At 39.8% G+C, this 13,800-nt stretch overlaps 1 protein-coding gene across 12 annotated transcripts in view; it reads right to left on the reverse strand.

The window, feature by feature from the left end:
• The window catches only part of LOC134826394 (high affinity cAMP-specific and IBMX-insensitive 3',5'-cyclic phosphodiesterase 8B-like), a 56,416-nt gene that overhangs the window by 23,206 nt on the left and 19,410 nt on the right, over positions 1 to 13,800 (reverse strand). For 8 of the 12 annotated variants that reach the window (XR_010161699.1, XM_063838745.1, XM_063838744.1 and 5 more), the window contains exons 2-3: positions 12,240 to 12,304; positions 9,879 to 9,962 (exon numbers count right to left, since the gene is read on the reverse strand). Coding sequence is in view for 10 of the 12 variants with exons in the window: in XM_063838745.1 (XP_063694815.1) it covers positions 9,879 to 9,962; positions 12,240 to 12,299 (144 nt within the window). In the remaining 2 variants the exon portion in view is untranslated. The remainder of the gene's footprint in view (positions 1 to 9,878; positions 9,963 to 12,239; positions 12,305 to 13,800) is intronic. The other 4 variants (XR_010161700.1, XM_063838746.1, XM_063838743.1 and 1 more) reach the window with 1 other exon arrangement.

Raw genomic sequence — 13,800 nt, forward strand, 5'->3', positions numbered from 1 at the left:
GTGTAAGTAATGTTCAGTAAAAAAATCAGCCAAAAAACTTTTTAAATGGCCGAACTATCGGTATTACAGTGACAGACTTCTCCAAATTTTAAAAATTTTCGAAAAAGAAAAATATTTTTTTTCTCGATGAGGGAATATTTTTAAAAATTTTTGAAGGTGTACAATCTTATTCTTTTTGTCTATTTAAAAATAATATAAAATAAAATCGATGTTCGGAGCAAAAACGGTTTTGGTGTATCTCCCCTTAAGGTCAGAGGTATGAACCTCAAAAGTTGCTTTATGAATGTGAGACGACGCAGCACAGTGTAGAGGTATTGTGTTACGGACTGCTGTGAGCAAGGCACTAGACTACTGAAGTCTGAAGGTTTGCGAACTTGCAGCAACCTGATCAGCCGGTTTCTTTTTCATTTTCTCGGTCGCACCAAACAAAAACATGTTCCTCGCATTAGGCCCTGCCCAAAACTCGTCCCTGCTAGACCTGGAAGTCTAGTAGGAGCCAGTCTCCTTATTGTACCATTATCAACTGATAACGGATTGATAAACCGTGGGAACGAAAGATTGCCAGAATTTAGAATTTGTCATAGGTTTCACGATTGAGCAATTGTGTTTGAGAAGGTACCCTTAAGAGATGATATCGAAAACATGGTTGCCATAGGAATTCTATGACTCTGTAATCGCCCCAACAAGTAAATAAATCACTTGGATCTAACCAGGGCTTCCGAGAAAGGCCGGATAAACGGCTAGGATCTCATGCTCTGACAAAGAGGCTAACGAAAAACGATTTTATGGGTCCCCAAAACAGCGTTTTCTAATATGTTAGTAATTACGGGGGGGGGGGGGGGGGGGGGGAAATCGTCGACCTTAACTGTAAAACCAATGATTTGCGCTTTCTTGATATCACCATATTATGCAGTATCCCAGTAATGATTATCGCAATTTTTAAAAAGACCCTCAGCCTTTTAACACGAATTGTCGAATTGGGCCAGTGCTCACAAACCAAAGCAAGGAACACAACTCATATAATTACATGTAATAATCATAAACATGACATATATTATGGTAAAACAGAGCGGCAGAACGAGAGCAGCGCGGGTTATGTGGTGCTACTGAACGGTGCCAGGTCAAAGTGAAATATTGGAGAGAAACGAGTGAAATATTGGAGAGAGAAATATTGGAGAGAGAGAAATATTGGAGAGAATGACTTCCTTGGGAAAGGTGTTACAGTTAAACAATAATTTGTTCTGATGTGAGCGGCATAGCTATATACATGTATAATAATCTGCCCTAATACGGTTAATGTCTGGTCTTACACCATATAGCTATAATCCCTAAAGGTGAGCCTGATCCTACCTCCACTGTTTAATAACGAGAAAGCGTTGTGTGTGATTACGTGGCACGGACTTAATGCACGGTTCTCCTACGACACTCTGTCTTCAAAGACTTATATCGAGATATTAATGCAGAAATGAAGCAACCAAATCCCCGAAAAAAGCAATACTGCTGCCAGGCTGTCAAGTCTTTGCCTTTAACTAATTGATTAGAAACGCTCTCACGTGCCGATATGTCCAATAAAGCAACGGCCAACTCAAATGTAGTCGCCGCGTTATCAAATAAATAACGTTCAAAATATTCTTTCGCTAGACACCCCCTCGGAATGCGTAAGTGAAACGAAGCATACGGCACTGGTTCAGCTGATACCGTAACTTTGTGGGTGGTCTTGTCTACATCACGTGACTTACTTAACGGGTTAAATCATGCTATATCCATAATACGAGAACACAGAGACATTTAACCGGACACAGTGGGTTCAATATTCGATAACCAGTTTCTTTAACATTTTAAGCAATATTTCGGGGAAATTGCGTCTCGTGGAGGCTGATTGGCTAAGCACCCGGTTTGTAGTGGGGACTACTGTTCAACTAGATTATTAATATAACTGTTATCTCTGATCATTATCTATGAGATAAATCCGAGTTGACATTTCAACCTTATATAGGTATGTTACCATTAATAAAATAGGTGTTTACGACAGCCGACCGCTTGGTTAGCATGGGTGCTCAAGATCCATATCTAGATACGCCACTCGGGCATATCTAGAATCGTCTAATTGCACTCAAAATTATGCATAACATCTAGGATTGTATATTGAACATAATGCAATTCTTTGATGATCAAGTATAACGGTTACGAAGACCTGAGTATACGTCACAACTTTATTGAGTTGTAGGTTCTGTCACAGTTAACTGGTAAGTAGTACCCACCCGAAACCTGAAATTTGACCCACTTGGTGACACATGACCCAAATTTTGATAAATATGCTAATCAAGCTAACACCATAGTAAGCCAGATCAACCTTGCAAATGCTTACAATTAAATGTGTTTAGTAGGGTATAGCAACAAATCAACACACAAACAACTTAGCAAACGAAACCGAACCACCTACTAGTACTCGACACCATGGGATTTACGTCAATACTCAGCACAATTTTCTGCAGAATCAGCAGAGAGAAAATTGCAGTGAAGATAAAATTCATTTGCACAATAAATCAAATCATATCATATAATTTCAAGTAATTATAAGTAATTACAAGGTTACTACTGAGTAATTATAAGGTTACTACTGACTAGGGACTGCTCAGCGCTCAGCACGTGCGTGATTATTTTAATGATGGAGATTTTTTTAAAAGAGAGGCTGGGCCAAGATAGCCCACGAGAGGATAGCATTGAGATGCTCTGCCTACCTCTGGGGTGTGGCAACCCTGGGGAAAGTTGCCGGTGAAATCAGAGTGAATGGCATGGTGGAGGATGGTGTAAGAAGTGATATGAGTCAAAATGATACGCTTAAATGCCAGCTGGGTTTGGAAAAGTAAAACGAGACGAGACAGCATTTGAGATAATACTTTAAGTCACCCCGGTCTGATCCAGCTCTTCCGGCACAATTAAGCGTTTGGTGCGGTTTGCGAAATTGACAATCGTGGTGATGTGTTGGTTGTCGAATATGTCATTGACAGAGAGGTAGTAGTCCTGGAAATATTGACCTCTAATTTGGGCAATAGCCGGACACTGTCCAAGGAAGTGTGAGACAGTTTCCTCTCCGTCGCCGCACATAGGACAAGCACTGGTGTTTGATTTGCAAATGGTGTGAAGGTGTTTGTTTAAGCCGCAGTGACCCGTGATGAGGTGAACTGCAGTTCTGTAATCTTGTCTGTTGTTGCTGAGTGTAGTGTTGAGGTTTTTGATGATTTTGGCGTGCTTGTGGCCGAGTGTCAGTTTGGTGTGTCTGGGACCGTCAGTTAACCAAGTTTCCTGATTCAGTCTGTTGACTTTGTTGTCGATTTGACGCTTGATGTAGGATTGTGGAATTGGACACTTCAAAGTGGATTCACTGATTATACCAAGCTTGGCCAGCTCAACTGCTTTTTCGTTCCCCCATAATCCGATGTGTGCTGCAATCCATCGTATCTCTAACGTGTTGTTGAATCCGAGTGCATTAAGAGAGTCGTAACAGTCTCTTGTAGTTCTACTACGCGTTGAAAGCGCAGAGATAGCTTGTATAGATGAGAGACTGTCAGACCATATGATGATATGTGTGTTGGTATAGGTAGAGAGATATTTGCAAGCTTCAATGATGGCGGTGAGCTCTGTTTGGTAAACAGTACAATAATCAGGGAGCTTGAATGATCTTTCTTCAAGAGTGGTGTTATTGTTGTCAGTTGTGATGATATAGCCAGCCCCGCATCCTGAGTCTGCGAGTGACCCGTCAGTGTAGCAGGTGATCGTTTCACTGGTAACGTTGTCAATGGTGTTTTGAAGTAAATTTCTATATTCAGTGTTATCGGTTCCAGGAGTTGTGACGGTGAAGTGCCGTCCCAGCATCATGGTTGGTGTTGTTAGGTCTCTAGTTGCTCTAGGTGGGATAATGAGATCTGCCATGAATTGTTTGTTGATAGTGGTATGATTTTTGATAGTTCCCTTCCTGAAGGCGATAGTTTCAAGAGTGAGGCTGCCATAAGCTTGTAGCCTGGCTGCACCCTTTGCTGCTTCACCTTGCAGGAACAGTATGATGTCAGAAGTGTCGGTGAGGTGATTCAATGCGATAAAAGGTGTGCTTGGCATGGCACCAGACATCATTCTGAGTGCCAATGCCTGAACACGTTTGAGTTTCTTCGCGTTGTAGTCCGTTTGAGTGGCCCTGATCCATATACTACAGCAGTAGGATAGGATTGGACGGATAACAGCAGTGTACATCCATTTGCATGTTTTGGGGCTCATACCTCATGTGGGGCCGACAGCTCTTCGACATTGCATGAGGGATGCCGTGGCTTTTTTGGTGGTGTTGATGATATGTTCATTGAAGTTGAGTTTGCTGTCCAAGGTCACTCCTAGAAATTTAGCAGACTTGGACAGACCTATAAAGTTGTTGCCAACTGTTATAGGTCTTAGAGTCCACTTACTATTCCAGGTAAACATGACTATCTGAGTTTTAAGGGCGCTAATAGATAGCTCTTTGGTTCTGCACCAATTTTCTATCGTTTTTATAGTTTTGCATGTTCGGTCCCAGATGATGTCTAAATCATCCCCTTCCGCTAGAGACAACAGATCATCCGCAAAGGCTTGCAGGTAACCCGGGATGTCTCCTGCGGTAAAGGTAAGGAGATCGTCGACTACCAGGTTCCAGAGAAAAGGAGAGAGAATGCCTCCTTGGGGGCAACCTCGCCTGATCCGTACCCTTCTCGACTTATCCTTATGATTTAGTGTGATGAATCGATTGGTTACCATGTTGATGATCCACTGTGCTGTAGCCAAGTCCACTTTCGTAGCCTTGACTGCTTCAGAGATAGCCTTGAACGAGACATTGTCGAAGGCGCCCTCTATATCTAGAAATACACCTAGGACATATCCTTTCTTGGCTATTCTGCGCTCAATGGTGTGAGTAACTTTATGAAGTGCCGCTTCTGTGGAGCAGCCCTTCTTAAAGCCGAATTGTCGTTTGTTGATATCATTAGCTATGTTGAGGTCATGTTGCATATGCCATAAGATCACTTTCTCCTGCAACTTTAACATCACAGGCGAAAGAGTGATCGTTCGAAATGACTTAGCTTTGTTGTAGTCGGTTTTTCCAGGCTTAGGGAGGAAGATTCCAAGAGAGTCCCTCCACAAAGTTGGGATGTGTTGCGTTTCATGGTTTTTTGTCATAATGTTTTTTGTTATGACTTTGATATGAGCCCAGGCTTTCTGGAATATGATAGGTTTAAGAGTGTCAGGTCCTGCAGCCTTCAAGGGATCGAAGGATAGTTGAGCCTTTTCGATTCTTTCAGGGCTGTAGATTTTGTCTAGTAAGTCTGTGGAGATGGGTAAGGGGCCGAGAGGCGGAACTGGCGGATCAGTAACACTCTCCCTGAAGTGGGTTTGTGTCATGACCTCCAGTGTCTCCTCTGTGTTTTTGGTGAGTTCGCCATTTGGTTTATAAACGGCTTCAAGTTTGTTATTGGTGTCAGTACAGGTTTTCAGAATCTTGTTCATCCTTCCAGATTCCTTAACCGATTCTGTGTCTGCGCAGAATTTCCGCCACGCATTGCGCTGAGAGTTGGACAGGATCTTGTTGTATTGCTTGTTGCTTTCTCTAAGAGCGAGCCACGAAGCATCAGTTTTGATTCGACGATGATGGAGATATATCCAGTGGCAAAGTAGTTGAATGGGGCGGGGGAGGACAACAGAATAAATTCAACAGAATCATTTTACATTAACAAAAAAGAACACGTTATTACTATGTCGGTTGGTTAAAATCTTAGAATGATGATATTAACTTACTAGGGATTGTTTGCAGGAAGTATCAGACAAATTATCAACTCATTCCAAAAATGAATTTCTAAGCACCGTACACAGATTGGTTTGAGTTCTGTCTATGATTTAATGCCATTTTTGGCCATTTGGCCCCTTTTTTCTCACTGACTTTCAAACTTAACCGACTTTTAGCGTACCAATAAATACTGCAGTTGATGAGTCTTATCCAGCATTTAGATATCACTAAAACTAACATCGTTACTTTAAATCAGGATGTAGATAGGACTTAATAACATGCGATCGAAATCGTACCGGTCACTTACCTCCCGAAATTTTACCAATGGTTCTGGGTATTCCAAAACATTTTCTATCGTTACAGATGAATCATGAACTCTGTCGGTTAACTCTGATGTGATGGTCCGATTCCACTGAATCTCAAACGGCGCTAAGCCCGTCTTGACGAGATTCCATCTCAGAGGAATTTTAAAAGGATTAAGATATAGATAGTACGGCGAAATACCCCATGGTGGCCGGGTCGAGCACTAGTAGGAAGCAGTATACAAATTAAATGCCTTACCAACTCGTCTAATTTACCGCGGCATCGGTAGTTACTTGATGAATTAATATCGCTGAAATCAACACTGATCTGATGAGTTCATAGTTCATAAATCGATTATTTAAAAACTATCATAGCTGATTTTAAAGCACATTCGTGAATAACTGGACGGATGTAGACTGTCCCAGTAATTGTTACCCGATACGTACCGAGGTGTCGCATTCTTGATGAAAGATTGGATACGGTAATCCAATTAACTTTATAGATTACGGTTAAGTTAAATTGAGTGCATGATCGCGCGCGCGCGGCGCCTTCTTGTTACAGTAGCTACCGCACGATATACGCTTTCCATACAGCTACGGCCCACAAAACTAGCAATAGGAAGAGGATACTACCATCACAGTTCCTTAATTACGTCATAATACTGTAGTTGAGTATGTATGGCAACACAGTACTGGCGGGTATAATAGCTGAGTATAACTTACGGATTCAGCTGTGGCTTACTAGTACAGGGGTTACCATACCGTACACTACACTTGCATTGTGTTCAATTAATTTGTAAGTACAGGGTTTCATATTAACTGTTCGGGCTCTTGTTTGACAGACATGGCTTGTAACCGAGCTGCTCCCAGACAGACTTCAAAGGAAAGTGATGGACACAGAGATGTGACACAAATCACTGCAAACGGATGTTCGGTTCTTCCGGGGTTTAAACTGCATGTCAATGATGGAATCTATCATTCGCAAAACCTATTTTAGTGCACTGTAGACGACAATGATATGAGGAAATATCCATGACATATTCATCTTCTTACGATTTGATCGAGAACTATAGTCCAAAATATCTATATCAGAATATATTCAGAATATATTCATTATCCCCTGGATATAACTTAAATAAGGCTTGAAACCTCTGAAAACTTCTTAAATTCTGACAGGACCGACGAGACGATTATAAAATGGGAGACTTTGGAATTGCATGTTGTAAAAGAGCGTTTAGTTCAACCATTTTTCTGAATCGTCAGGTTTAAGTTGATGTCGCAAATTATACGCCGATATGCGACGTCAAAACATTTTCAACATTTTTGTGACGTCGGAACTTCACAGTGTGACGCAAATTAAATGACGAAATTCAGATAAATTTGATTCAAAACTTGACATCTGAAATAAAATGCCTCAATGTCAAAATTTCGTTGTTAAAAACACCATGCCAACACCATGACACCATTTAATGATTTTTGTGTGTACTTACAGAGGCACTTTAAAATTTTCGAACATGCATCAAAATTTAGTCGGCATACAATAGTGCCATAAAAATACTGTACAAAAGCTGTGTTGTAATATGGTTTATATGCTCTAGATAGGTCACAAATAGCTATTTATAGTACTTCGTGGCAATATCATATTAACAATAATCACGCAGTTTCAATGTTTTCATCATAAAAGTTTTATGATGAAATAATAATTTTAAACAACTGAAATGAGCACTGTGTGGCACATCAATCCAAACTTGGATATTCCGTCACTCAATAGCTCTAAATTTCGATCAATCCCTCCCTCCCATTTCGTGACAAAATACATCACTTAGCTTCGTGTCCTGACAAATTTTAACTTCCACTGGCACTAAAGAAATTTAAAAAATGAACGTTGGTATCTTGAAAAATGGTTAAGACATCAGCAATTGAAAAGAAAGTCTTTACAAAGTAAATATCCGGTGATATTCAACACTAAATTATTGTAACAAAACAGCAACTTTCTGCCTCCACCATAATAGCTTAATAGGGGTCAGGGGACAATCACGACTAGATGGGGCCTGTTACTGTAACTGCGTATAACCCCTGCATGATCACATACCACAAGGGCACCTTGATTAAAAGTAACCCCGAGCAGCGAGCTCCTTATAGAACACATCAAATCAGAACTTACAACATTTAAGCAAACCAAGTGCTAAGTCTTCGGATAACAGCAGAGAACATGCGATGTAAGCAAATGACAATCTAATGCACATGCACCATGATAATAATGATATTAGTTCGATAATCGATATCATGTTCAGAAGAGCGCGTTATTTGTGTTTTCAAAATACCGGTAATAAGGAGAACTTTTCAGCAGTTCACGGCAGTTTTATCTCCGTCATAAGATTGGATTGTTGTAATTAAATATGCGCTCACTATATCGATTGTTATAGTTGTGCTGTCGCCTGTCAAGCTGTAATTACCATAAAAGGTAGGATATTTAGTAATCACCCGATTTGACAATCTAATAGTTTTAATAGTGCAATTGTTGATCATGTTCCGCAGTTTTATATATTTTATCGGCTGTCAGTTTTGACAAATTAGTGTTAATATATTAATAGGACTTGTTAATGGAATTCTCCTTGTCATGAATTCTCAAAATGACATCGTTATTTCATTTCAGGTTAAAAAGTTCGGAAATTTGAGGTCGAAACCCAAGTTTTTGAAAAATCGAACAAATAAAATGGGATGACCAAAAATGAGTTCAATCAAGAGGCAAAGTAAGTTTTTAAAATGCCAAAAAAGATAAGCTCCCCCTAGCCTGCCCTCAACAACTTAAAATAAGGCTGATGCTCACTTACAAAAACTAACACATCGCACCTCACGAAACAAAGAACTTGAAAACACTCCTGATAATACAAGAAGAAGGTGACTAACAATCTGAATAACGGTGACTAATGCTGCACCCTACGCGTGAGCCACGTGGTCCGTCACGTGGCGCTCAATGACAAACTGAAAATTAGCGTAGGTATCAGAAACATAGAGCATTTAAAGAGGGCATATAGCTTTACATATATAATGCTGGTCACAAGTTTAAGTAAACGGTTCGGAGATCACGAACTAAGCAGTGCATTTATCCAAACGTCTGCGAATGTTGCAAAGTAGTCATATCTTATATAAAGTAGTATAGGCGTTACCGGCTTCCTGTTAACCAAATTGTCAGAAGATTGGATATCCTTGCAGAATGCAGATATTACAAATAAATTATATAAATTTCTGTCTGCAAACAATAGGGTGTTTCGTACTTCCAGGGTATAATTTGATTCCGATAAACAGTTTTTAGGATGATTTACTACACGTCGTCAATTTGCAATTAAAACGGTTTTGTTCATTTTACAGAGACCGTAATTTTCTCTTGGAATTTGAAAATTCTTTGAGCTGAGGCTACCATACTTAACAGACCCGTGAAAATACTATCAACAAGGGGTTCTTGAAAAGTTCAGTTTAGTTAGATTCAACTCCTGAGACGACTACCAGTTCAAAAAATCATCAAATCAAAGTAATAGAGGTTTACTTTAATACTTAAATTATGGGCATAATCAAAGTGTATCAAAACAGAGGTTATTGAAGTGAGGTTACAGTGAGGTTTTAGTGAGGTTCTAGTGAGGTTTTAGTGAGGTTTTAGTGAGGTTCTAGTGAAGTTTTAGTGAGGTTTTAGTGAGGTTTTAGTGAGGATTTAGTGAAGTTCTAGTGACGTTTTAGTGAGGTTTTAGTGAGGTTTTCGTGAGGTTTTAGTAGCTGACCTGTTTCTGGGGTGGTTCCTCACTCTCCTTCCGAGACTGTTCCGTCACAGCACGTATAGTGTTATCGTAATCCTGCAATTTGTACTAAAATGATGTGACACAGAGGCTTATCACTGAAACATTTAACTAAAACATTTAATACAATGTACAAAATGTCAAAACAGTCATTTATTTAACGAATTAACAGTTTACTGCTGTATGTAGTATTTTAGACAGATACGTCTGAAAAATCGATTTACCGACACAACGAGCTTTTCCAAACTTGTCCACGTGTCTTAAGGCCATTTTTAGCCACTGTCCCACTGTCCCACTGTCTCACTGTCCCACTGTCCCACTGTCTCACTGTCCCACTGTCCCACTGTCCCACTGTCCCACTGTCCCACTGACCAGAAGCTTTACTGTCCCGCTGTCCCACTTTCCCACTTTCCCACTTTCCCACTTTCCCACTGTCCCACTGTCCCACTGTCCCACTGTCCCACTGTCCCACTGTCCCACTGTCACACTGTCCCACTGTCCCACTGTCCCACTGTCCCACTGTCCCACTGTCCCACAGTCCCACTGTCCCACTGTCTCACTGTCCCACTGTCCCACTGCGCCACTGTTCCACTGACCAGAAGCTTTACTGTCCCACTGTCCCGCTGTCCCACTTTCCCACTTTCCCACTTTCCTTCTTTCCCACTGTCCCACTGTCCCACTGTCCCACTGTCCCACTGTCCCACTGTCCCACTGTCCCACTGTCCCACTGACCAGAAGCTTTACTGTCCCACTGTCCCACTGTCCCACTGTCCCACTGTCCCACTGTCCCACTGTCCCACTGTCCCACTGTCCCACTGTCCCACTGTCCCACTGTCCCACTGTCCCACTGTCCCACTGTCCCACTGTCCCACTGACCAGAAGCTTTTATGGATAATGCCGATAAAAATGCAATACTTCGCATTTTTCAGAATATTAAAAATGCATTGTAGCTGTTTGCAACTGTTAGCTGGTGAAAATTTAAAAGTTTAACGGCTTTTCTTGTCTGGGAAATCGTAGACATTCTATTAAAAATTGTATTATTACTTATATTAGTTTCCGGTATTGCATCATCACAATGATGCATTCATGAACACTGAACAGTCGGTCACCAATTAATAAAACAAACCGGAGCCTAATAACGAAAACTTTAATCTTTACTCTTCATGATCCAATCGTGATTGCTTGTTATATACGTGCATGATGTTGAACTTAATCAAGTAGACGAATATTATGCTTTTCTTATTGTTGCAATTCTGACCCAGTAAAGTGTCAACCACAAAATATCTCTCTAGCTATGCACCGGAGGTAGCAGCTATATTCTTATATTTACAGCCATGTAAAAGCCAGACATTGGTCACTCTTCTAAGTGTTAAGTACGAGATCATGCTTAAAACTTTTAACCAGCTGTAAAATCCAATCAAAAATTTAGAGGTTCCGTTTATTATAGTGGATACCAATTCAAATTCATAGTCGCTGTACTCATTTCAGCATGACGTCTTTACGAGGGCATTTCGGGGTCCCAGTTTTAAGGATATTGACAGAATTTGAAGGAAGATTGCTTTTTACAATTATATCTACCGAGAGACATTAGTATGCTTTTGAGGGGCATATTATGCTTTTGAGAGACATATTATTATAATTATGCTTTTAAGAGACGTATTATAATTTATAATGCTTCTGAAAGACACGAAAACGTTTTAACCTACGTCAACACATCAAAATAAGCGACTTAACAATGTGAAAGAACGTCACAAGTCTGCTATACTGCAATCCTTATTGAAATGTAGCTGAGACAATGACATTGTCCCACTTTCATTAAATATATCAAACCGGAGCTCGCGGTCAACATCATGTGTAAAATAATAAGCATAAGAATGGCAGACGGCAGGGACCTTTGTCCACACATTTGCCATATAAACAGACTACATTACATTTACAGACTACAAAGAGCCGGCTGATAATTATGACGGGCAACATAATATTGTAAGTAATATTATGTGGTAGTTAGTACGTCTACACGTCTACAGCACCCCTTAATGAGCTCACAGAATATTTTATACAACATTTGTAATTTGTGTATCTAGTTCTAGATCTATGAGACAGTGAATTTCAGAATTTCAACACTGAAATTCTGTGTATCATCACAGTATCTTAGTAACTTAAAGTGATGCAAATTCTTGACTCTCACCCCTCACACGTACAACCATTGCATTTTAATGGCTTTTAAATTCCTAGAAATCTGGACCACCGTTTCAGGAGCTATTAATAAAAAGTTTTATCAATTTTTATGCTTTTACGAACAAAGTGTTGATAATGATAGGACATTCAAGCGGGATATAATATTACCTTGTGTTTAGGATCTTTGCACTGGCTGTCGGTTGCGTGAACACTTGCAGCACACCCCATGTGACCTGTAAAGATAGACTGGGTGAGAAAAGTCACAAAAACGATCTAAACATTTATAATTTGGATAAACGATTAATTCACAAACAAGTAAAGGGTCCCCTGACCTAATATTCCTCTCTATTATAGGTTTTATGAGAAAAGGTTATAGTGTTAATATTCGTTTATTGCAAGTGAAACAAAAGAGAGGCCAAGATTATCATGTTCAGCGCCAGTCAGATAAATATAACGAAAGATATTAAGAAGGGAGGAAGAAGGGATTCCACGAGGATTTGGTTTGAAAAAATGAGATGAATTAATTGTTAGATCACGTCACCACTCCCAATGGCATTTCCAAAATCTTGTGGTGAGACAAAATTCTAGAAAGTGATTGTGAAGCATCAGAATAACACGCCCAGTCATTCTACCCTATCTTATCTTGAAGGAAAGGGGACGTGGACATTATATAATACTAAGAAAATAGTTCCAAGGCAAATATTTGGCTGTTCCTGATTATATTTATACTAAACTAGAAAGATATTCAAATGAGTCGGTAAACAGTCTGATCAGAAACAAAAAGGAACTGTAACTTAAATAGATCACGATTAAGAAACTTATAATAACTGTAATATGTGATAACTACATCAGGACTATTTCTGGTGTCTAATATCGCTACTATCGACAGAATGCCGCCTAAAATAAGTAATATCTTCTCTTTACATCACAACCTTACCTCTCCCCAAAATGTGCAAGCTGAGTAGTTGGAATTCAAGTCAGGTCGGAATTCTGTGTAATGACGAACATTGCATAGCATATTCCGTTAATATGTTGTTTGCCGTCAGTTATATCAATGTGAATTGGAATGGTTTAGGGTTTCAAACCCCTTATTGGACTTATAACACGATAGATATTGTGAGGCATGGATTGGCTCGAGGTAAATCTCATGATTGAGATTACGACCCAATATTTTTCTCTGGTGTAGTAGGTATCCTGCAACCCTGAATTATCCCTAAATTTTCATTATTCTAAATTTGTGTAATTTAATACCGACCCCAAAAATACCATGAACCAATTAAAATCCAGTAAAAATTCAAGTCATCAATTACTCATGGACACAATTTCCTAATTTTGTCTTCAACCAGAAACGCCTGATTTTTTAATCGCACGATTTTCGAAAGCTCCTGAACAATAAATTAGTTTTCAGAACCCTAAACAGTTCTGACACAGTGACTGTGACTGCGGTTATCCAGTGCTCCAGTGGGTAATCTCGATTTTGTAAACGTCTAGGGAAGCTTCAAACATACGCAAAAAACAGTACTAAGAACTACTTAGACTGCTAGCTTCATCAAATAATAAGCGTTTGAAATTAAATCGAACCAACTTGTGAAGTGATCATATCAAGGTTTGATAATAATAATGGGAGTAGGGACCTGTGTTCAGACAGGGAGAGGGATCAGCTGGATTACTCTCTACCAGGAAAACAATGTACCCTGACACGCTTACATGAGCCACTGGGCAGCAACAA

This window comes from Bolinopsis microptera, chromosome 2, assembly GCF_026151205.1.
Source record: "Bolinopsis microptera isolate Bmic1 chromosome 2, MBARI_Bmic_1.0, whole genome shotgun sequence".
Lineage (NCBI taxonomy): Eukaryota > Metazoa > Ctenophora > Tentaculata > Lobata > Bolinopsidae > Bolinopsis > Bolinopsis microptera.